This window comes from Osmerus eperlanus, chromosome 21 (genome assembly GCF_963692335.1).
Source record: "Osmerus eperlanus chromosome 21, fOsmEpe2.1, whole genome shotgun sequence".
NCBI lineage: Eukaryota > Metazoa > Chordata > Actinopteri > Osmeriformes > Osmeridae > Osmerus > Osmerus eperlanus.
This window is the reverse complement of record NC_085038.1, coordinates 2,147,065-2,172,075: the sequence shown is the minus strand read 5'-3', so window position 1 is coordinate 2,172,075 and position 25,011 is coordinate 2,147,065. Positions and strand designations below refer to the sequence as shown.

At 50.8% G+C, this 25,011-nt stretch overlaps 1 protein-coding gene across 5 annotated transcripts; it reads left to right on the top strand.

The window, feature by feature from the left end:
• The first annotated feature begins 1,484 nt into the window (after positions 1 to 1,484).
• On the top strand, positions 1,485 to 24,903 carry fn1b (fibronectin 1b). Of its 5 annotated transcripts, none has more exons than XM_062446639.1 (46): positions 1,485 to 1,780; positions 2,010 to 2,135; positions 2,346 to 2,483; positions 2,561 to 2,692; positions 3,037 to 3,174; positions 3,459 to 3,629; positions 3,767 to 3,958; positions 4,140 to 4,322; positions 4,587 to 4,763; positions 5,146 to 5,301; positions 5,613 to 5,741; positions 6,057 to 6,200; positions 7,987 to 8,108; positions 9,035 to 9,203; positions 9,390 to 9,566; positions 9,741 to 9,866; positions 10,053 to 10,142; positions 10,344 to 10,538; positions 11,611 to 11,889; positions 12,192 to 12,455; positions 12,583 to 12,677; positions 12,792 to 12,960; positions 13,163 to 13,249; positions 13,410 to 13,601; positions 14,617 to 14,895; positions 15,609 to 15,800; positions 16,057 to 16,146; positions 16,465 to 16,731; positions 16,936 to 17,052; positions 17,247 to 17,411; positions 18,162 to 18,317; positions 18,503 to 18,619; positions 18,811 to 19,080; positions 19,505 to 19,692; positions 19,803 to 19,890; positions 20,052 to 20,231; positions 20,406 to 20,495; positions 20,591 to 20,779; positions 20,961 to 21,050; positions 21,624 to 22,048; positions 22,194 to 22,332; positions 22,524 to 22,685; positions 22,910 to 23,035; positions 23,235 to 23,341; positions 23,475 to 23,570; positions 23,853 to 24,903. In XM_062446639.1, exons 1-46 carry the CDS (start codon positions 1,633 to 1,635, stop codon positions 23,928 to 23,930), a joined length of 7,410 nt encoding a protein of 2,469 aa, XP_062302623.1. In that variant the 5' UTR covers positions 1,485 to 1,632; the 3' UTR covers positions 23,931 to 24,903. The 5 variants fall into 5 exon arrangements, with proteins under 5 accessions (XP_062302623.1, XP_062302625.1, XP_062302622.1 ...); XM_062446641.1 differs by having other exon boundaries at positions 3,459 to 3,636; positions 3,771 to 3,958; positions 21,921 to 22,048; XM_062446638.1 differs by having other exon boundaries at positions 3,459 to 3,636; positions 3,771 to 3,958.
• The last annotated feature ends 108 nt before the right edge of the window (positions 24,904 to 25,011 follow it).

The following is a 25,011-nucleotide window of genomic DNA, read 5'->3' as shown; positions in this document are numbered from 1 at the left end:
GCGCAGAACTTCACCAGTAAACCAAGACAGTTTCCGGGAACTCGCGAAACTTGGCTAAGATGGTTTCGATCGGAATTTTGACCGTTTTCCAAAAACCTTTATTTTGTACTCGTTGTGCTCCGGTACTGCAGACTGTGTGTTCCGAGTCGGACTCCCTCCCCGCCTTAAGTAGCTTCACCAGTGGAAAATATGTGTTGTTATTGGCCGAAGTAGTTTTATATATGTGAGTGGTTTAGTGAATTACTCCCGGTAAAAAACAAGAAAACGTGTATAGTGTTCTCTTTTCTGTTCCAGAACTTGTTTCACAATTAATGGCCAGCTCGTTCTACCACGACTGGTTACTACAAGCCAAACGCGCTTTCTCTTTACCGCTACTTAAGCCACAGACCGCACAGCAGCTCTCGTGATTAAAACTGCAAGGCCTACATGCGCACAATTACTGCTTCCGTCGCCGTCACTTCTGGCTCTACGCCGTGGGCCAACAATCGGCTGCAATTACCGATAACTTCCCTCATTGACTTAACATGATTTACGAATGCCCTATTTCATTCCAGTTTTCCTTCTTCTTTAAACATTTCTTCAATCCTCCGAAATATCAATTGTTTTTATAGGAAAAGTACCCAAATCAACCACGCATGACTGATGACTGGTTTTGTTCTGTGTCTGACTCTAGGGCTACACTGTTTGCAGGGAACAATACATAGTTTCCCGTTTATGGGCTTCAAAAAACGAAGTCGAATGTTTTAAAATATAATTTATATATATTTTAGATTGTTCAACGTAGGCATACACACACACAACATGCACGCACGCGCGCACACAGTGAATAAGACGCAAGAAAACGGCTGACTGACGAAAAGAAAGATGATTGACAGATGCGGAGAAGGACGAGGATCAACTTCTGTTTTAAGTATGAAATTACGAAGAACAAAGAATTTTGCAAAATATCTGGCCTGTTTTATGTTTAGCCTAAGTATCAGACGTCTGGGTTTGTCTCGGGTGAACTTTCACCCCCCATCCATTTCCACTCCACCCAGTGAGTAATGATGGAACCCAGAGTTGTGTAGCCAACAGCCCCCCTCTCCCAGCCATATTTCCCCCATCTCCCAGACGCCCCACTTAAGCAGTGAATATTTATTTACCAATCGTAATTTATTTCTTTACAAAACAGCGTTTTTTGTATCCATTTAGATCTACTATATTTTGGGAATATGACTTAATCTTTGTGATAGGAGGCATGAACAATTGGCAACAATGTCATTCGATTAAAGAATAACATAATACGTTTTGGGATCGACACAATGGCTCAGTAAGGAACCTTCTAGAAATGTAATGAAAAAAACATGCTGGTGACCTTTACTGCATTCACTTGTGGTTTTGAACGGGCGTGTTTGGTGCCTGTGGGTTGCGCCGTGGTCTCCAAAGTCCCTCCCCTTAAATGATGAGCAGGTACTATATAAACGGCCCACAGCCAGTTAATCGGTCTATTGCAGCGGCTGCAAAAGAGGGGCAGCTGAAAGGAAACAGCTGCATCTGGGGAAAAATATCAACACTGCGTAACGACAGACTCTGGGACTTTTAGTACTTTCTGGGAAAGACAATTGGACATCTTCCCCCCTTAGATATTCCAAAATGACCCGTAGCCCCGTTACCGGGCTGCTCGTTGCACTGTGCGTAACCAGCGCTGTCCATTGTATGCCAAAGAACCAAGGAAAAAGCAAAAGACAAACCCAGCAACAAGTTTATCCCGAACTAACATCCGCAGACTCCATTGCTCAAGGTATGTATAGACTAATTAAAGCGTATGCATTTTCAAGAAGAGATTATACCGTTTTAGTTGGATTGTGAGAGTGAATTAAAAAAAGAAAAGAAAAACGAATGCATTCTTCATATAGCTTTTCAGCGACTTAAATTGACCAATGTCCATTGAAATCTTAACTCCAACTCATGTCAATTGAAAATTAACGGGTGTTGTCTGCTCGTGACCCGGTTTCTGTCTCTTTTTACAGTTGGCTGCGATGAGAATGGTCATTCATTCAGGTTCAACGAGCAGTGGGAGAAAGCCTACCGTGGAAGCACGTTACTGTGCATTTGCAACGGTGCGTCAGGGATCAAATGTAAAACAAAACCTGAAGGTAAGCTGCAGAAAAAAAGAAAAAACTCCTTCTCACGTTTGTTTCGTTATTCGTGATTCTTGAGTAGTCTTTGGAGATCTCTATCACATTTTTATAATTAGGTGTTACTTCTACCGTGGGTGCGCCTGTGAGTGCGCGCGGACCCCACGGCCGTTACGCATGGAGTATCTTCTATCAGAAACCGTTAATTAAAGTATCGTGTTTTCGTAGTGGAGGAGTCATGCTATGACAAACTCAACGATCGGACATACCGTGTCGGTGAAACCTACGAGAGACCGAAGGACGGTATGATGTGGGACTGCACCTGCATCGGTTCTAACCGGGGCAAAATCAGCTGTACCATTGCAAGTGAGTTCGCTGCACCGTTACCAATATTTGTCTCCTTTTGAACTAACTGGTATTCATAAGCTATTGCCTTTTTATAGACCGCTGCCACGAGGGAGGTCAGTCTTATAAAATCGGGGACACCTGGAGACGGCCTCACGACACGGGTGACTACATGCTGGAATGCGTGTGCCTCGGAAATAACAAGGGAGAGTGGACTTGCAAACCCGTTGGTGAGTGTAATGTCGTAAGAGGAACGTTTACTTTAGCAGTTAACTATGCAGTGAAAGTGAGTGGTGGCTCCAGTATGAAGTTAGCAGCTATACTTTGTGTGTAGGATTTTCAGTCCTCAAAACAATTTAAGAAACAGTTCAAAGTCCTACAGTCTGATGGAAATTTATGTGAAATGAAAATTGTGTAAATATTTGATGTCCGCTCCAACACGCCAAGTTTGCTGAACAAGTCAAACATCACAGCGCATTCGATTTCATCGCTGCTTGTGAAGTTGGACTCATTTGCCGACAATCCAGCATTTTTTTGTAGAGTTAACCGAGTTCCTCCCCGCTCCTGCCCACAGCTGAGCGCTGCTATGACAACACAGCTGGAGCGTCTTACGTGGTGGGTGAGACGTGGGAGAAGCCATACCAGGGCTGGATGATGATCGACTGCACCTGTCTAGGAGAGGGGAGTGGACGCATCACCTGTTCATCCAGAAGTGAGTGGGTGCCCTGACAGACACACAGACACACACAGACACACACACACACATTTACATTTAGTGATTTAGCAGACGCTCTTATCCATAGCGACTTACAGTAAGTACAGGGACATTCCCCCCGAGGCAAGTAGGGTGAAGTGCCTTGCCCAAGGACACACGGCCGGGAATCGAACTGGCAACCTTCTGATTACTAGCCCGCTTCCCTAACCGCTCAGCCACCTGACTCACCTCACACACTCACACACATTCTCTGCTGACCACTGTTGCCCCCACCCCTCCAGACCGCTGTAATGACCAGGACACCAGGAGATCCTACCGTATCGGAGACACCTGGACCAAGACAGACACCCGCGGAAACAGCCTCAACTGCCTGTGCACGGGGAACGGCCGCGGGGAGTGGAAGTGTGAACGACACACCACCTCCTCCTCCTCCTCCTCCTCCTCCAGCCTGGGTAAGACCTCCCCGCACAGACACCGACCCCAGCCATCCACAGCCCTCCGCGTTCTGTCCAACCACCTCGGTCGGACGAAGACCACATCACCTGAATGTTTGACGGTGTGTTTCCTGCCCGGTGTCGTTGGTCCGCAGGTACGGGTACACACATGGTGACCAACATCCACACCACCCAGGTGGTCCCTCAGCCAGAGCCCCCCACCGAGGGCACCTGTCGCACGGACTCCGGAGCCTCATACCACGACGGCATGCGCTGGATCAGGAGCCAGGGCAGCAAGCAGATGCTGTGTACCTGCCTGGGGAACGGAGTCAGCTGTGAGGAGTGGGGTGAGTGTGTGTGTGTGTGTTCGGAACAGGATATGCGTCATTTTTGAAAGCACTGCCCGCTTGCAGAACCTCACACAAACATTATCTGGAGATCACAGAATCTCACTTCTTGTCTTATCCTCCCACCCCTCCCTCCCCCTCCCTCCCTCCCTACCTCCCTCCTTCCCTCTCTCCCTCCCAGAGGGCCAGTCCCAGGTGTACGGGGGGAACTCGGACGGCCAGCCCTGCGCCTTCCCCTTCGTGTTCCAGGGGAAGACCCACTACTCCTGCACCTCAGAGGGGCGCAGCGACGGGCAGCTCTGGTGCTCCATCTCCTCCGACTACGACACCGACCAGCTGTACTCCTTCTGCACTGAGAAGAACGGTGAGGGGGTGGAGATAGAAAAAGAGGTGATAGAGAAATGGAGGGATGGATTAAGGTGACACAGATGGATATATACGATTTGTGGCTGGCTGGCTGGATGGAAAGGAGGGTGTTGATCGGATACTTACATGAACGAGTGATGAGAATGAAGTGATGGATGTTGTATTTATCATATTACATGTACAAAAACAGTAAACTACCTTCTGGATAATAGATAATGACATTAAAATGGAAATATCTAACCTGTGTGTGTGGTCCCCACAGCCCTGGTGACAACCCGTGGTGGCAACTCTAACGGCGCCCTGTGTCAGTTCCCCTTCCTGTACAACGGGCGTAACTATAGCGACTGCACCGCAGACGGGCGCCGCGACGGGATGAAGTGGTGTGGCACCACCACTAACTACGACGGAGAACAGCACTATGGGTTCTGCCCCATGGCTGGTGAGTCTGGGTGTGTGGGTGTTCGGAGTTAAGGGTATTTGGAGAGTTGTAACATTTATGTGCATGAAACGTATTATACGTGAAGGTAAATATCGTAATTATTATCAGGGGAAAATGTGGTGATTTTCAGTTGGAAGTATTTGAGCTTCCAACTACTTTCAACTGACTTTTAATGTTTCCGAGCCACTATTTATTCCCTGCATCCTGTCCTGTTACACACACACACACACACACACTCACACAGTCACACACACACACACACTGGCAGAGATTTAAAACCTATTCAAGCAAAGTATAAATTCAAAAGTGCAGGTCCCAGTCCCTCGTGAACACACACACACACACACTCCCTGACTACTTTTCCTCCTCTGCCTCCATCCAGCCCACGAGGAGGTGTGCACCACCAATGACGGCCTCATGCACCGCGTGGGCGACAAGTGGGACAAACGCCACGACGTCATGGGTCACATGATGCAGTGCACGTGCCAGGGAAACGGGCGCGGAGAGTGGAGCTGCATCGCCTACTCCCAGCTCAGAGGTCAGGGGTCGACACCTTGCTGTGTTTGCCGTTTAGAAAACGCATACATGACAAAATGTGTCATTGGAAATTTGTAGAAATGGGTTATACATTTACAGAACTGTGCAAAGGTTTTAGTCACCCAAGACTTCTTCACATAGATGTTAGATTTATGTTATTTCACTGTGTTTTCCCTTCCTTTATTGGGTGTTCTTGTCTTTGGCAGGAATTCTCTCTGTATATGTATTCCGTAAAAAAAAAAAAAAAGAAAGAAATTCGAACTCACGCTGAACTGCTTTGTGTTCCTTTCTCGGCCCCTCCCCCGTCTCCAGACCAGTGCATCGTAGAAGGCCTGACCTACGAGGTGTCCCAGACCTTCACCAAGCGTCACGACGAAGGCTACATGATGAACTGCACCTGCTTCGGCCAAGGGCGGGGGCGCTGGAAGTGTGACGCCATTGGTGGGTTCCTCCTCCAATCAGCTCCCACTGACTAGTTGCCTCTGTTTTGTAGATCTACACAGCAAATTGCTTAGAGTTAATTTTACACCAGAGAAATTCATCCTACTTAAGTCCACTCTCATGACTCTCATGGGCCCGTTTAAACACTCTTGCCGTTAAATGAACACGTTGAGACCTGCTGTGTATGTTGTATGTCCTCTAAGCCTCGTCTAGTCACGTCTTTGTACGTTTCAGCTTAATGGCGTTTTCACGTTTACATTTTAAACAACGATATTAAACCTCTGACCCCTGACCCCCTGGCCCCTCCCTCCCCAGACCAGTGCCAGGAGCCTGAGACGAGAGACTTCCACCAGATCGGAGAGTCCTGGGATAAGGTCATCCACAACGTCCGCTACCGCTGTCATTGCTACGGCAACGGCATCGGCGAGCTCAGCTGCGAGCCCCAGCAGACCTACCCAGGTAAGAGGCCTCCCGATTGGCCAGGGGCACGGAAGGGGGTGGGACGAGTGAGTGTGACATCATCACTGAGAACCTGCTTGAGCGGCGCTCGTGAACAGCTAAATGTTAAAGCTGCGCTGATGTCATGGGATGAGGCAGGAGACCTCTCACCTCGTAGACTGCACCCCCCCCCCCCCGCCCTCCGGCCCCTCCCTACTCTACCTCAACTCACCCTCTCTGATTTACGACATACTTTGGGACGCCTGAGACAGAGAGAGAGAGAGAGAGAGAGAGAGAGAGAGAGAGAGAGAGAGAGAGAGAGAGAGAGAGAGAGAGAGAGAGAGAGAGGCAGGGAAAGAAAGAAAGAGATACTGCTACCTAATCTATGTTTGCTCCCCTCCACTTTTCAGCCCACTCTAACCCATTACCTCCCCTGTTACTGAAACCCTTTTGAAATCAAAGCTGGGAGGGGGAGGGGGGGTTTGGCAACACACTCACCACCTCCGCTAATTCTTTGATGTCCGGCAAATAGGGAAGGTCGCATACATCCCCCATTCTCGCTCCCCCCCCCCCACCCCCACCCCCTTCCCCTAGTCTTTGTAGTGTGGGAGTTTTTGCCCCCCCCCCCCCCCCCCCCCCACTGTGCAGCTGAGTGGTGCTGCAATAGCATGCTGGGAAGGGTGCGACCAGAGCATGGAGAGGGGATGTTTATCACCAGCGCATACTTCCTGTCTGTAATTACCACGGGGGGCTAAGTCTTCGTTTAAGCTTGAAATCACATCTGTCTGCATTATCCTCCTGAACGGTAAGAAGTGCTCTAGCCCAGATTGCAGCAGAGTGGCTTTACTTTGACAGGATTTTGAAAGTCATACTAAATTATTGCTACCATCTACCCACAAAGAAACATCAAGTAAAGTAGTACTGAATCTTTTTCGCAAACCAAGAACACAAACGAAACATAATAATGCGTGTACGATGTACATAGATCTAGCCTAGTTCCTCTCAGCCATAGCCCACTGGTACAAAGTACATGTTGGATATCTGTGTATGTTTGTGTAACGTGCCTGTCGGGTAAACGGCCTGACCTCAGGACTCCAAATGCTTCCCAGGCCTGTCTCAGCTCCTGTAAGGTCACCTGGGAAGGAGAGGGTGTCTGTTTGTGTGCTGATGTAGAGGTTTGAGGTTGGGTGGAGAGGAACATAACACCTTGGTGGGACTTTCAGACAGTAGAGACTGAAGGCACTACGTTACCCACAATGCCGTGGGTGTGTGTGTGTGTGTTAGGGCGGTGGTTTGGGGTCAGAGCTGTGAGACTGAGGCAACAGATGGTCAGGTGTTCAGGGGTGGAGTGGGGACGCGAAAACACTCTTGCTCTGTATGGTGTGACTGATTCTAATAATTAGCTGTGTGTTGAATCAGATCAGTGGTAGCTGTGCTGGCAGCAAAAATGTACAGCTCTCCAGGAACAGGATTCGAGACCACTGCTGGAGATGATAAATATGCACCCGCAGTTTTACATTTAGTCATTTAGCAAACGCCCTTTATCCAGAGCGACTTACAGTAAGTACAGGGACATTCCCCCCAAAGCAAGTAGGGTGAAGTGCCTTGCCCAAGGACACAACGTCATTTGGCACGGCCGGGAATCGAACTGGCAACCTTCAGATTACTAGCCCAACTCCCTCACCGCTCAGCCATCTGACTCTCTCGTTTTCAACTCATCATAGCTTATTATTTTTGTCTTTGTGTAGTTCAACATGCCGGTTGTTTCTCTATCTCCACCTTGACATTTCCTCCTTGTCTCCTCCAGGAGGCAATCGCCCCGTCCAGGTGATCATCACGGAGGCAGGGAAGCAGCCTGACTCCCACCCCATCCAGTGGAACCCACCCTCCACGGCCCACATCACCCAGTACATCTTGAAGTGGAGAGTGGTGAGTACTCCCCTGTGTTTACAACCAGACCTAGCTCTCTCACACACGCATACAGACACACAGACACACTAACTCTCTGTGTGTGAGTGACTGTCGTGTAGGCAATGTGGTTGAGTTTGTATTGATCCACCCTGTCAATAATCAGGAAGGTTTGTTCAAACAGTTTCTGGAACTTTCTTTGAAAGAGAACAAACTGTTTATTCTGTTTATTGAAGTTTGAGCACTGGAAAAACGAGGGCATGGTGTAGTTGAACTTCTAACAAACCCATACACCCACACACTGCTGGACAGTTGTGAACGACCTTTAACATCGGGGGTGACTAATCTTATGTTAGAAAAACAGTTTTATTCTCTTTCACACACACTCTAACTGTCTTTGAAGCGCTCTTGATTTGGCAAACTGTTTGAAATCTTTACAACCCCGTAATTGAATTCAAACACTTTTCCTGTTAAGTACGTATTTCTTTAGGGAGAGCCAAACCACTCTCACCTCATTATACACCCACTCTTTCTGTCTCTCTCTCTCTCTCTCTCTCTCTCTCTCTCTCTTATTCTGTCTTTTCTGTGTGAAAAAAGCCTGTAGTTTGCCTACAGTACATCTCAAAGCCAAAGCCCAGGTTTCCAAAAGACAGACTGGCAAGACTGCAAGCCTGCGTCAGCTCTGCCCACGCTGGGCACAGGGCTTGGCTCTGAGAGAGAGAAAGAGAGAGACAGAGAAAGAGATACAGAGAAAAAGAGAGAGAGAGAGAGAGAGAGAGGGAGTGTAAGTGAAGCTGGACGTTGAGTTCAGACAAGGAACAGTTCCTAGTTTTTCCCGAACAGTTTTCTCAGACCCCAGTCCAAACCTCCAGTGGCACCTTGTCGTTTTAAGCCTGAGGTTTTCCAGACGGCTCCTTGACGTTCCCTCCCTCCCTCCCTCCCTGTAGAAACACACACGCACTCCCTGGAAGGAAGTCACCATCCCAGGGAGCCTGAACTCCTACACCATCGCCGGCCTGCGACCGGGGGTCACCTACGAGGGCCAGCTCATCAGCATCCTGCGCTTCGGAACCCGCGAGGTCACCCGCTTCGACTTCACCACCACCTATGGCTCCCGTAAGTGCCTCTACGGATCAGGTGAAAGTTCACCTGAGCGTCTGACCGCCGAGGACTTTGTATCCCTGGGGGTTCTTGTGCCGAATATCGTGATCTTATTTGTCGAGGTCTCTTTACTTTTTAACTTTTCTCTCCTGATGTCTCCTGATCTAAACACTCTCCCTCTCCCTCCCTCCCTCCCTCCAGTCGCCACCTCGGAAGGGGAGACCAACCAGCTCCCCTCTGTGGTGGACACTTCTGAGTCGGTGACGGAGATCACCTCCAACAGCTTCGTCATCTCCTGGGTGTCGGCCTCTGACACCGTGTCCGGCTTCAGGGTGGAGTACGAGCTGAGCGAGGACGGAGCCAAGCCCAAGGTCCTGGGTGAGTGAGGGGGCCGAGACAGACCCAGACGAACTGACAGACAGACAGACCCAGACGAACTGACAGACAGACAGACCCAGACGAACTGACAGACAGACAGAGCGACTGACAGACAGCCCCAAACCAACCGACAGACTGACAGACAGTCGATCTAACTCTCTGCCCCTCCCCCAGACCTGCCTCGATCCTCCACCTCCGTGAACATCGCTGAGCTGCTGCCTGGTCGCAGGTACAACATCAACGTGTACGAAGTCTTACCGGAGGGAGACAACCTCATCCTCTCCACATCCCAGACCACAGGTAACACACACACACACACCTCTCTTTCCCACCCTTTTTTCCCCTCCTCTCCTTCTTTCTAAAACCCACACTAACAGTCTAGGATACAGACACATAAAACTACAGTTTTCTTCTGGACTAGAGTGGTATTTCATGGACACATACAGGAGGGTGACAAACGTTTTTCTGTTCCCCCACCACCACTAGCCCCGGATGCTCCAACGGATCATGAGATCGACCAGGTGGAGGAAACCTCCATCCACATAACCTGGACCAAACCCCAGGCCCCCATCACAGGTGAGAGAACACTGTGTGTGTGTGTGTGTGTGTGAGCCTGCATTGGTTCGCTTCGAAAACATGAACGAGACTCACTAGGTAAGAAAAACCAGAATGTGTTCGTATCAGTGTGTTCATGTGTGTGCTTTCTTCTGTGTTTCGCTCTCTTTACACTCTTTACACAATCAACCCCTGACGTCTCCTACGTTCCGTCCGTCCCAGGTTACAGAGTCATCTACACTCCGTCCATCGAGGGAAGCAGCACAGAGCTGACCCTGCCGGACACCGCCACGTCCGTGACCCTGAGCGACCTCCGCCCCGGCCTGCTCTACAACATCAGCATCTACGCTGTGGAGGAGAACCAGGAGAGCGTGCCCGTGTTCGTCCAGGTCAACACCGCAGGAGAGCCCCAGCCAGGTACACACCTGATGTGCCGTAGATCTAGAGCGAGTAGAATAGACTTTGATTAGATTTTAAAATAGATTTTGATTTTGATGAATCGACTGGACTAAATCAAACAGATGCCTATCTGATACATTTGAGTTGTCTGATTAGATTCAGCGAATGGTCTTCATTCAAAAAACTTGAACTGTAAATCTATACAAATCTTGGTTTGGAGGTTAAAACAGCCTCTCTCTCTCCCTCCATCCCCCTCTCTCTCTTTTATTCACTTTCTGGAGAAAATGAAGTCACTGTCTGTCCTCCTATTTGTTTGTTAGTGATCGTGGGGCCCGTGCCAGAGTCTGAGAGACTGCTGGACGACCTGTGAGCTTGGCCTGGTCTCTGCCTTGTGAGGCCAAAGCAGAACTGAGGTTGGGTTTTATCTCCACCCTGTCAAGGTTGGCCATTGGCTGTTTGGCTCGAGTGACAACCCTCTGAGCCAACTGAATGTCTTGATTTATGATTGGCCAAGTGAAGCTGAAAGCTTCCTGGCTGATAATCATGGTTTCCTATTAGATTTATGCGGACCAATGGGAACACTACTGTATGTACCCGCTTACGTACAGACCCAGACAGATACTCACAGCCCGTAGTGAGTCGACACGTTCATGTCGTGAACCAAGACACAAAAGCAAGGGTACGCACACACACAGTCTATAAAAACTGAGCATGGTATTTTTATTAACTTCTTGATGTCTCTATTTGATTTATGTTCTGACGGTGCGGAAAACACACACACACAAAACACACACACCTGAGTGTAGACATTCTCGGTCAGTCCTCTTGCCTTTATGTGGATCAGAGTTGTTGACAACTGACACAGTCTCAGACTGACTTCTTGGTAGTCCCCTAAAAGTCAAACGAGGATAGCGTTTCTCTGAATTCCATTTCCTGTGCCTTTTCCAATGTGTTACGCCAACTGTCATCTTAGCTTTGCTGGTAGGAGTTACAAATGCCTTTCAAGTGTCACTTTTAAGACCAGCGTGGAAAAAACGAATACGGCCTGACTTTTCTCACCTGACCGACTGAACCGACTTCCTGTCCACAGAGGAAGTGCCTTCACCGACCGACCTGCAGTTCTATGAGGTGTCGGACGTGAAGATCACCATCACCTGGACCGGGCCGCCCAGCGAAGTCTCAGGATACCGCGTCACCTTCACCCCGGTCGTCCCTGGCGACACTACCCAGAAGCCCCTGGTCCTGCCAGTTTCGCCCAATGCCTATGCTGAGATCACCCACCTGCAGCCCGGCACGCTCTATCGCTTCCACATCTACGCCATCAACGGAGGGGTGGAGAGTGAGCCTCTGGTCGGAGAGAAAGCCACCAGTGAGTGCCTCTCCTGCTTTTACCAAATCTTTTCAAAATAGAAAGGGAGTCAGGTGGCTGAGCGGTGAGGGAGTCGGGCTAGTAATCTGAAGGTTGCCAGTTCGATTCTCGACCATGCCAAATGAAGTTGTGTCCTTGGGCAAGGCACTTGTGATGACTAAATGTAATGTAAATGTTTTAACAATCTTTTCAAAATGCCGTTCAGGAACCCCCAGCCTGCCTCAGTTCGAACACGGTAACGCCTCCATCCGACACAAACTCAAACGGTGACGTTTTGTCGATCTCAATCCATCCCCTTCCAGAGCCAGACACCCCCACAGGGGTCCGCTTCACCGACGTCGGTTCCGACAGCGCCATGATCGTCTGGGAGGCCCCTCGCGCCACAGTCACCGGGTACCGCCTCTTCATGAGCATCGAAGGCTCCTCCCCCACCCTGCAGAGAATCCCGGGGGGCGTGGCTCAGTACGCTCTTCGGTTCCTGCGCCCGGACACGGCCTACACCGTCGTGCTGCACTCGGAGCAGGAGAACGTGCTCAGCCAGCCCGTCACAGGATACTTCACTACTAGTGAGTAGGAGAGGGAATGGGAAGCTGTGTGGCCAAGGAATGTTTGCTTGTTAGAAAATTTGAGAATGTCTAAGAACCCATTACAGTGTCTAGAGAACTGTTTAACTGATGCCTCCCCCTTCCCCAGCTCCTCAAATGGGAAACAACCCTCCGTTCAACACTGACGTCACAGACACCTCCATCATCATCACGTGGACCCCGGTTCCCAGGTTCAGCTACAAGGTACCGCCTCCACGAGTCGTCACTCGCTTCCTCGCTTTGACCTCTGATGTTTGACCTCTGATGTTTGACCTCTGATGTTTGACCTCTGACCTCTACGTCTCTGTTCCCTCCCAGCTGTCGGTGCGGCCCGGCCAAACGGGCGAGACTCCGAGAGACGCGACCTCTGACTCAGGAAGCGTGTACGTGACTGGCCTGACCCCGGGGACAGATTACTCGTACAGCATCCAGCCCATCGTCAACGGACGGAACCGCGGCAAACCCATCACCGGAAAAGTTGTCACGCGTAAGAAATGTTCTCCCGATGCGTCGCTGTTAGTGGTTTCCTTTTCAATTTGGAATGCAAACGCTGAGAGAATCTGTTTATTGTGGGAGACAGGTGTGCGCAGGGATTTGTAGTTTTTGACGTAGCTGTTGACGCAGAGGGATGAGGCATTGGGGCTAATGTGACTGTGTGTGTCCTCCTCACCCCCCCCCCCCCGCCCCAGTCCTGTCTCCACCCACCAATCTCGTCCTGCAGCCCAACACCAACAACGGTGAGCTGCTCGTCCAATGGGCCGGCACCAAAACGCCAGGTAAATACTGACCCTCCCATTCCCCTCTCCTCTGTGCCAAGCTGTCTCTCTCTGTCTCTCTCTCTCTCTGTCTGTCTCTCTCTCCTCTCTCTGTCAATCTCTAATCTTTTTAACATTCTCTCTTTACCCCTCCGGACACCACGTCCCGCCCCCCTCACAGACTTCACAGGCTACAGAGTGACATGCACGCCCACCAATGGGCAGCGAGGAAACTCCCTGGAGGAATTTGTCCAGCCGGATCAGAACTCGTGCACCCTGGAGAACCTCAGCCCAGGGGTTGAGTACAACGTGAGCGTGTTCACCATCAAAGACAACCTGGAGAGCGTTCCGTTGTCCGACACGGTCACCCAAGGTAGGAATCACCACGGTGACCAAGATGGAGCCTCATTAGTCCTGCCCTCTGCCGCTGTAAACCCAGTTTTTCCTCACAAAGTTTACAAACACAAAAATAACTGTAAAACGGTCCCGTTTGAGTTCAACGGTGGATTTGCTTTGGTTAAACGGTAAATGTTGTAGTTCCCTTGCGGAGAGTGTGTGTGGGTTGAATCCCAACCCTTTGTTAGTCAGAGACTGAGCAGATCGTGGATCAGGACGAAGATCAGTTGACATCCGCACAGCTGGCCTGCAGATCAACAGCTAGCTGGAATCTGCCTGACTCAGTCGAACGAGTTGGCTATCAATCAATTCAAGGGCCAGGAAATATGAGGAAGGTTTCAAGGTGGACCAGTTTTAAACAACCCTAACTCTCATATTTCAAAAATTTCTACTCTGAGATTCAACCCATTTCCTTCTGGTACCGTTTATATAAAATAGACATTTTCCTGGATCTTTTACCTTAAAAAACTAAATAATCTTCAGTCTGTCTGAAGTACAGCCTGGCCAAGCAGAATAACTCACGATGGTGATGGATGCTTTAAATGATTCAAACTTAATACCTCCTTTCTTCTATCTTCATTGTGTATCATTCGTTTCTTATGAAGCTTTAATTGGACACACTATCCTACTAACTTGGCCATTGGCTGAACTGTATCATGTTACATGGCTGTGCAAGTTTGGTTGACACCTCAACCGTGACTGAAGTTTGTGCAAGTTTGTGTGACCTGCATGAGTATGGGCTTCCTTTTAAATGAAGAAACACAAATTTATTGTTTGCCTCCCGTGAGCCTTGCCTTTAATTTAGAAATGTGAACTGTATCTTGTGTTTTACTGTAATTTTTGGAGCAATCTATGAATCGTTCCAGCATGGCTACACTGTCTAAATGTCTGTGCCTTGGGAATGTAATTTACGTGCTTGTTGTAATTAGCGTAATCTTGGCTGATTTGTGTTTGTCTCTGCCTGCGCCTCGGCCGCAACTTAACCCTTTCAGACATACCCACGTTAGACAACGTCAAGTTTGTCGACGTTACCGACACCACCATCGGTCTGCGTTGGATTCCCCGCAACTTTACCGCCCTCACCGGTTACCGGATAACGGTGCTGGCGTCCGGCGAGAGCATGCCCATCGTCCAGGACATGGTGGACTCGGCTAGCGGTTATTACACGGTGCGAGGGCTGGAACCCGGAGTTGATTACGACATCGTCATCGTCACGGTGACGGAGGATGGCGAGAGCGAGCCGTTCTCGGTTACAAAACAGACACACCCTGGTGATTTGACCCCTTTCATTCCAGGGGTGGGGGTAAATCTTTTAAAAAGGGGTAAAAAAAAGTCTAAATCATACAAAAAAAACTACTTTTATGAACTATTTGAAGTTCCATGTCGAATGTCTTATTGGCAAAAGCATTTGTTCGATTGATGGAATTCTAGCTTCACTTAAAAGGTTTTTCACTTTAAATGTTCTACAGGTAGTAGCATCTGTAAGTGTAGATATAGCTGGGATTAATCCCAGAGCGGACAAAAGATATCAGAAATCAGGAGAGAGAAAGAGGCGCTTGACAACCCTCGTGATAAAGAGTATAATAACTGACTTTTAACATTACTGTGTGTCTCTCTGGACATGCAGGATCCAGCCTCCTGTCATCGTGGATGTCGCTTTTCACCTTGACTCATGTACACTTTACTTTACACACTGTTGACCAAAACTGTCCTCAATTTAATTTGATGTTTTCCATTCCGTTATCACACATGTAGCCAATGACGTAGAAATTCCACATACTCGGATCAGATTGAACCAAAATCAATGTAATCAGGGGTTTTCCATTCTTTTATCACACATGTAGCCAATGATGTAGAAATTCTATGTAGACTCCCATCGGAATAGTCTCTCCCACTTGTATTAACCCCTCACCCACCCCCTCACCCACCCCCTCACCCACCCCCTCACCCACCCCCTCACCCACCCCCTCACCCCACCCCCCAGCCTTACCAGCCCCCACCACCCTGATCTTCGGCGGTGTTGGCCCAGACACCATGAGGGTCACCTGGACGGCGCCCAGCGTCACCACCCTCAGTGACATCACACGCTTTGTCATCCGTTACCACCCGGTCACCGACGACACCGACATCAAGGAGATCAACGTGGGCGGAGCCACCAACACCTACCTCGTGCAGAGTAAGGCTCCTGATTGGCTAGCTCGATCTTGTCCTGGATGTGACTGCAGACGTCCTCAGACTGTCTGTCCGTTTTTTTCTGTCTCTCTGTTGTTATGGTTACAAGAAGAAAGTAAAAGAGGGAGGGAAGAAAAACTTAATATAAAAATAAAATAAAAATACACATGCTGTAACCTTAGAAACCTCCAGATTCACCAGTCATCCTGTAGTCCTTCTCCTCCTCCGGTTCTAACCAGCAGTTGTTTGATGTCTTGCAGATCTGATGCCCAACACGGAGTACCGTGTGAGCGTGGTGTGTGTGTACGAGGAGAGAGAGAGCAGCCCGTTGACAGGCACGCAGAGAACCAGTGAGTACCACTGTCACTGAGCCTGAACACTGTCACTGGGCCTGAACACTGTCACTGAGCCTGAACACTGTCACTGAGCCTGAACACTGTCACTGAGGCTGAACACTGTCACTGAGCCTGAACACTGTCACTGAGCCTGAACACTGTCACTGAGCCTGAACACTGTCACTGAGGCTGAACACTGTCACTGAGCCTGAACACTGTCACTGAGCCTGAATACGAGGGCTACCTGTTTAAAGCTTCTCGGATTAAACTTGAACGTGTGTGTGTGTGTGTATCTGTGTGTGTGTGTGTGTGCGTTTGTGTGTGTCTCCTCAGCTCTGGATTCTCCCACCGGCCTGGACTTCTCTGAAGTGTTCACCAACTCCTTCACCGTCCACTGGCAGGCGCCACAGTCTGTCATCACCGGCTACCGGATACGGTACCAGATGACCAGCGGTGGCAGGTCCAAGGACGAGAGGCTGCCCCCGACCCGGACCCAATTCACCCTGACAAGCCTGGCTCCGGAGACAGAGTACCTGATCCACGTGTTCGCCGTGAGCAACGGCCAGGAGAGTCTTCCCCTCAGCGGAACTCAGGCCACCAGTGAGTCCCACGACCGCCAACTGTCACAGCCTAACTGTCACAACCCAACTGTCACAACCCAACTGTCACAGCCTAACTGGCACAGCCCAACTGTCACAGCCCAACCGTAACAGCCCAGACAGTTTCATCACATCGTAATTCTAGCGTGTTCCACCCTGTCCCCTCTCACCCCCCCACCCTGTCCCCTCTCACCCCCCCCCCCAGTCTCCGACGCTCCCACTGACCTGGAGGTGCAGTCCTCCTCCCCCACCAGCATCACCATCCGCTGGGACGCCCCCTCTGTCACGGTCCGGTACTACAGGATCACGCACGGAGAGACGGGTGAGTACCAGCTGATGTGAGCGGATCAGCTGATAACAGCTGCTGTGCTGGTTCATTTCAAACACAAGCAGGCCCCAGTTCTAAACCCAGTCCTTCACCTAGACACGTCAACGTGCTGACAAAAAACACTGTATTCACCTTTAAATGCTCCACCCCCTCTCCCTCCCTCCCCCCCTCTCCCTCCCTCCCTCCAGGTGGGCATTCCACTCCTAAGGAGTTTACCATCCCTGGATCTCAGTCCACCGCTACCATCTCTGACCTGAACCCCGGGACCGACTACACCATCACCGTCTATGCCGTTACCGGTAGAGGGGACAGCCCCGCCTCCAGCACCCCCATCTACGTCAGACACAAGACCGGTGAGTTGGGCAGTAACAGTGTGTGTGTGTGTGTGTGTGTGTGTGTGGAGCAGGGTGTACTGTAGCAACTGTTGGGATAAAAAAAAATGTTTTATAGCACTTTGGTTGTAGTGTGGGATCACATCTCTCTCTCTCCTCCCCCTCCCCTCCCTTCTTTCCCCTCTCTCTCTCTCCCTCCCTCTCCTCCCTTCTTCCCCCCTCTACCTTCTTCCCCCTCTCTCTCCTCCCCCTCCCCTCCCTTCTTCCCCCTCTCTCTCCTCCCCCTCCCCTCCCTTCCTCCCCCTCTCTCTCCTCCCCCTCCCCTCCCTTCCTCCCCCTCTATCTCCTCCCCCTCCCCTCCCTTCCTCCCCCTCTCTCTCCTCCCCCTCCCCTCCCTTCCTCCCCCTCTCTCTCCTCCCCCTCCCCTCCCTTCTTCCCCCTCTCTCTCCTCCCCCTCCCCTCCCTTCTTTCCCCTCTCTCTCTCTCCCTCCCTCTCCTCCCTTCTTCCCCCCTCTACCTTCCTCCCCCTCTCTCTCCTCCCCCTCCCTTCTTCCCCCTCTCTCTCCTCCCCCTCCCCTCCCTTCCTCCCCCTCTCTCTCCTCCCCCTCCCCTCCCTTCTTCCCCCTCTCTCTCCTCCCCCTCCCCTCCCTTCTTCCCCCTCTCTCTCCTCCCCCTCCCCTCCCTTCCTCCCCCTCTCTCTCCTCCCCCTCTCTCTCCTCCCCCTCTCTCTCCTCCCCCTCCCTTCTTCTCCCTTCCTCCCTGCTCCCCCAGAGGTGGAGTCCCCCTCCCAGATGGAGGTGACGGATGTGAAGGACAACAGCCTCACGGTGCGCTGGTCCCCTGCTCAGGGCCCCATCAAGGGCTACCGGGTCACCAGCGTCCCCAAGAACGGACAGGGACCCTCCTTCTCCGAGGTGGTGGCCCCTGGTACGACCGGAACCAGGACCTTCCGGAACCTTCCGAGCGTCTCAAACTCGAATTCAAACAATTTCAGACTCTGACCAGCAGGTGCATCGGTAGTCGCTGCACCTGAGGTGCAGTGTGGGTGTGCGTGGTGAGGAGTCTTGTGTTGTTTTGGTGTGTCTGACTGTTGTTTTTGTTGTTGTTTACAGAACAGACAGAGATGTCGTTCACCGGTCTAATGCCGACGGTGGAGTACGTTCTGAGCGTGTACGCTTTGGGAACCGACGGAGAACCCTCTGCTCCTGTTGTGGAGAACGCCATCACAGGTGTGTGTGTGTCTGTGTGTGAGAGAGAGAGAAAGACAAATCAACACTAATAGAGAAATGGAGCTAGTTATCGATTTGATGAGGCTAAGAGGCTAATTTATTTTTGTTGTCTGTCTGTTTAAATCCTCTACCTCCCTCCCTCTCTTCCTCCCTCCTTCCCTCTCTCCCTCTCTCCCTCCCTCCCTCCTCAGCCATGGACCGTCCTAAGGACCTCTCCTTCTCGGAGGTGGACTCCACCTCCGTGCGCATCACCTGGGACGCCCCCGACGGCGCCGTGACATCATACCGCGTGCTGTACTCCAGCCCCGAGGAGGGCGAGAGAGAGCTGCGGCCAGCGCCGCGCGGCCAGGACGACAGCGTGGTCCTGCGGGGTCTGCGCCCCGGCACAGAGTACACCGTCAAGGTCATCGCCCTCCACGGTGGAGCCCCCAGCACCCCGCTGGTGGGCACACAGGCTACAGGTACACACACACACTCAGGCTACAGGTACACACACCCAGGCTATAGGTACACACACACACCCAGGCTACAGGTACACACACCCAGGCTACAGGTACACACACACACCCAGGCTACAGGTGAACATACCCGGGCTACAGGTACACACACACACTCAGGCTACAGGTACACACACACACCCAGGCTACAGGTGAACATACCCGGGCTACAGGTACACACACACACTCAGGCTACAGGTACACACACACACCCAGGCTACAGGTGAACATACCCGGGCTACAGGTACACACACACACACTCAGGCTACAGGTACACACACCCATAAGCTACAGGTACGCTCTCAAGCCACTGATGGGAGGAGGTGGGCCACACACGCTACAGGTCCTCACCTCTGCCTCTCCTCTCCCCCTCCCCTCCACCCCCCAGCCATCCCCTCCCCCACCAACCTCATGTTGTCTGAGGTGGGCGACGCCACCTTCACCGTCAGCTGGAAGTCTCCCAACGCCAGGCTGACGGGGTACCGCGTGGTGGTCAACCCCAAGAACAACAACGGCCCCACCAAGGAGATGAACATCGCCCCGGACGTCACACGAGCCACAGTCACTGGGCTCATGGTAAAATACATAGACGTTAACCGTGAGGGTGAATATGGTGTGTGTAGTTGTATTCATATGTGTGATACACCATGATTTGATATGCTCTGTGTGTGTGTGTGTGTGTGTAGGTGGCCACTAATTATGTGGTGCAGGTCTACGCTCTGAAGAACTCCGTCACCAGCCGACCCCTGGAGGGAGAGGTCACCACACTGGAGAGTAAGCAGCTCCAGCCACGTCCACACACACACCTGGTTTGCTTTTATGACAAATTATGCTGACTATTCTTTCTCCTTCTTTCCATCTTTCTCATTCGGTGCTCTATTCCTCTCCTCCACATCCCCTCCCTCCTTCCCTACATCCTCGCTCCCTCTCTGCAGACATCAGTCCTCCTAGACGGGTGCGTATCAGCGACGTGAAGGACTCCACCATCACGCTGACCTGGCGCTCCAAGGTCGAGCCCATCACCGGCTTCCTCATAGAGGCCACGCCCCTCGGGGTCAGCCGCCCGTCTATCAAGAAGACCATCAACGGAGAGCAGAACACCTACATCCTCACTGGTACACTGAACTACATTACCCATCAGCACTCTGTTCTACATCCTCACTGGTACACTGAACTACATTACCCATCAGCACTCTGTTCTACATCCTCACTGGTACACTGGACTACATTACCCATCAACACCCTCACCTGAACCCTTGTATGTAATCAGTTTGTTTGAACTTCCCCAGGTCTGGAGCCTGGTACCACCTACACCATCAACCTCTACACTCTAAACGGCAACGCCCGAAGTGCCCCCTTTTCTCTCACTGTCAGCACTGGTAAGAACACACACACACACCCCACAGAATCAGAAACATATCAAGTCTTGTACAGTGTCTGACGTGTGTGTGTGTGTGTGTGTGTGTGTGTGTAGCTAAGCCAGCTGTCCAGGCCCCCACCAACCTGCAGTTCACCTCCCTCACCCCCAACTCCATCTCTTTCACCTGGGAGCCCCCAGCCACACGCATCACAGGATATTACGTCACGTACGAGCAGGCGGGCGGAGCACCTCGTGAGATCAGCCCACCCCCGCATGCCGGACAGAACTACGCCACCATCTCTGGTACGTGGACTCCACCCGCTGCCCCCACCCTCCTTTTAATGACACAAAGTCTAGTCTAGCTAGTTGGTTAAGACTAAAGATAGAACAAGCCTGATTTGGGTTTGTGTAGATTAACAGAATACAAACCAAACTCTTCTCTCCACCTTCTCATCTCTCCACCCCCCCACCCCCCCTCTCCCAGGTCTGAGGCCAAATACTGAGTACATCATCAAGATCATCGCCCTCCAGATCTCTCAGACCAGCACCCCACTGGTGGGCACTGCCAGAACTCGTGAGTACAAGCCAACATGGCCAATGAGCACACGACTACAACTGGGTACTATACATGTCCACACACACACGGAACCACAACACGCACACCCTCAAAGGCTTCCAAAACAAAACAGGCCCAAAACAAATTCTTTTTTTTTTGTGTCTGAATGGTACAAGTACAAAAAAAAAAGGCATTTGGCGAGCCTTAGCATGTGTTTGCTCCTCAGCTGAGTCTACTGCATCGTTCCTGGCAGAGGCTGTCTACACAAAGTCTTTATTTACAAGTTCTAACTGTGCCGTAATAAAAACTCTGCCTCTCACTCTGAGTACCTCCTGATGCTCCATCCGAAAGCTAAGTGACAGCAGTAAACCAAGGCTGAACAACGGCAGTAAACCAAAACAGTGGCAGGCTTTTGTGAAGCAGTGCAGTCAGAATCGCCGGCCATCGGCTGGGTACACGTCAGCGCCCCCTGCTGACTGATTTGTGAGACTGCAGCTACCTAATTCCCAGCCCCCCCCCCCCCCCCCTGGTGACCCCTAATCCCCCTCAGAGCTAACGAGCTTGCTTCCTAACCCTTCTCTGCCGCACCAGAACCGGAATCCCAGCTTGGGCTGCCGCTCCCTAACCGGCCCGGCCGCCCCAGCATCCTGGACGTGCCCGAGGTCACTTCCGGCGACACCGACAACAGCGTGCTGGTGGGCCCCAGCGGGCAGGACGTCCCAGGGCAGGGGCAGAACGTGGAATACACTGAGTACAACAACAACAGGCACCCTCAGGTGCCCTACGGGCCCCAAACGCCCCTGGTGTACGTGCCCTTGCCCGACGCGGAGGGGCACAGGGTGCCTGTCGTGAGGGTGACCGTGCCCGGCTCTGCCTTTGGTTTCCCAGAGAACAAGACGGGATCTCCCCAGGAGGCCCAGACCCAGACCACCATCTCCTGGAAGCCGTACAAGCAGAGCAACGCCTACCTGGTGTCCTGCAACCCCCTCACTCACACGGAAGAGAAGATGTTCCAGGTAGGACCAGCCGGGGGTTGGGGGTTTACAGACATGATCTGTAGCCTAACCTCAGGGGCTGCCAACCTAATTCAGAGATCAAAAACTTAACCTTCTTTTCACACACCCCTCCTCTCTTTCCCTCCCTCCCTCCTCCCTCCATCAGATGCGTATACCAGGCACCTCCACCAGTGCCACTCTGATAGGTCTCACCTCTGGGGCCTCCTACAACGTTATCGTGGAAGCCCTCAAGGGGGCGCTCAAGCACAAGATCCTGGAGGAGATTGTCACCGTCGGCAACAGCCGTAAGTAACTAACTGCCGTTTACTGTTTGAATTTTGCACTTCTGGTCCTTGATCTTCTGCTGTATGGCTTTGGATAAAAGCGTCTGCTAATTGAATAAAATGTATAACAGAAACTAGACGTTGATTTAAATATTTTTGCTCGGCTCCCCTCACTCAAACCAACAAACCACCGTCTTATCTCCTTCCTGTAGTGCAAGAAGGCGAGCTGTCCAATCAGGACAGATGTTACGACACCTTTACCGCCACTTACCAAGACGTTGGCGCCGAGTGGGAGCGCATGTCGGAGACTGGCTTCAAGCTGTGGTGTCGGTGTCTTGGCCTGGGCAGTGGCCATTTCAGATGTGACTCTTCCAGTAAGCGCCTCCGTTTTATTCACCAGATGTGTCCAACGTACGGAAATACCATGTAAACTCCCCGCGGTATTATGAATCCTCTAGTAACTATCGGGACTCTCACTGTAGGCTATCGGGCTCTGGGGGAAACCGCCTAGCTAGCTAAACCTGCCATGTCGTGGCTAGCGTCCACACTCGAGACTCACGTTCTGTCATTTTCTCTCGTTTTTATTTGATTTTTTTAGAGTGGTGTCATGATGGTGGCAACAACTACCGTATCGGGGACAAGTGGGAGCGCCAGGCGGATAACGGTCACATGATGAGCTGCACCTGTCTGGGCAACGGCAAGGGAGAGTTCAAGTGCGAGCCACGTAAGTCCCGCCCACCGCGCCGTGATTGGTCAGCAGGACTGACATCACCTTGCGTAAAAGTGAAACCATTTAATAAAGACGTTTGAGATTGTGTGAACATAATGTCTGGTGAATTTTGCCCCTTTTAATGTCCCTGCCACGGTGAATCTTAGTTCCCCTCTCATATACAGTTTATATGTGTGTGTGTGTGTGTGTGTAGATGAGTCCACTTGCTATGACGACGGGAAGATGTACCAGGTAGGAAACCAGTGGCAGAAGGAGTATCTGGGAGCCATCTGTACCTGCACCTGCTACGGAGGACAACAGGTATATGGAACACCTTTGTGTGTGTGGGGGCTCTGCTGGTTGAGTGATAAGTGTATGGAATGTGTGAGCAGAGTCAGATAGCGCTGAAGTGTGTCTGTGTGCTAACCTGTGTGTGTGTGTGTGTGTGTGTCAGGGCTGGCGCTGTGAGAACTGTCGCAGGCCGGGCGCTGAGGTTGACGCCAGCCTGCTGCAGCCAGTCAGATACGGAGACAACACCCTCCGCAAAGTGGTGAGTGCTCCCCCCCCCCCCCCCCTCCCGGCAATGCCATTTTGAAGCTTTGAACACATCGCCATAGTTACCGCAGACTTCCTGTTTTCGTGTCCATAGGCAGGATGTGGTAATGATGTTGTTTGATGTGCGTCGTGTTTGTTCGTGTGTGTCGCGATTCAGATCTGATTTGGCCGCCAAGTTGGTCTTCGAGGAACACATGGGCTTTTGACCGTGTAAGCTTCATAAGAGATGCTTAAAAAAAACCTCAACTGACGAGTGTTTCTTTGTTCCGTGTTCCAGAACATTCAGTGCCCCATCGAGTGCCTTCAGCCTGGGCTCTTGGCCGATGCAATCGCCGGCCAGAATCCTCATGAGTAAACAACATCCTCCCCTGTTCCCGATTGGCTTTCCCATCTGGACACTGTCCTCTGCCTGAGACCCATCTTCCCGTTTGTGACAATCAGCCAATCAGTGCTTTGCTGAGGGCACCCTGCCCCAAAATGGACACCTTACATTTGACACCCGGGCTTCCTGATTAGCTTAGCAACATACCGTCCTTTAGCACAGCATAACCAAAGATGCCAGAACACCACAGCTCAAGGGAGTCACTAAAGAATTTAAGAACAGTTACAATTATTTTTTTTACCATTAATTAGCATCTGTTCTACTTTCACTGTCTGACAGTTGCTTGAGTTTGTCTCTTCTAGAATCTGTTCTGCTTATGGTTCCTATCCCCTTAGTGATTGTGGCGTTTCTTTTACAGCATTAATTTTGTTTGTCTGTTCATCCCAAATGCCTTCAAAAGATGCACACCTTCTGTGAGTGTGCGTAGGCCAAATACCATGCTCATTTAATAATCTTCAGACATGGTTTAATGTTTTAAATTTGTCTTCTGAAACTTGTATCGCTTAAAATAAATTATGCTTTCCAAGACCTTGTCAGTGTTACAATAACACAATCAATTCTGTTTTACCCAAAGTTCAATGATCAGAGCTAGTCTGCCTGAAATGAAGCACTGTGTTTGAGAATGTTGTACCAGTAATGTAGAGGTTTGTTTTGTCCATGAACGTATATAAAAAAAACTTTTGTTTTTCCATTTCTGTAGCCCGTGTTGTTAGCAGGGCTAGCACTGTGTGTAGTGATTTACACCTACTGATGAGATGTTTTGCTAACTCTTCTTAAATGCTTAGTTTTATTTTATTTATCCCTTCAATCACAGCGTGTGTCAACTGAATGTGAGAGCTGGGCTGTGATGTTGAATCTTCTGGGTTCTATTTTTGTACTTGAGGTGCCAAGAGTTATCGCTACTGTTAAAAATTCCCTGGTTTTGATAAAGTTGATGAGAACCTCATGAATCGTGTCTGTCTTTTGTTAGCATGTTAATATGCTGAGTAAACTGATTACATTTTGTAGAGTTTATGTAAACTTGCAAAGAACGCTTAGAATGAAAATCACACAG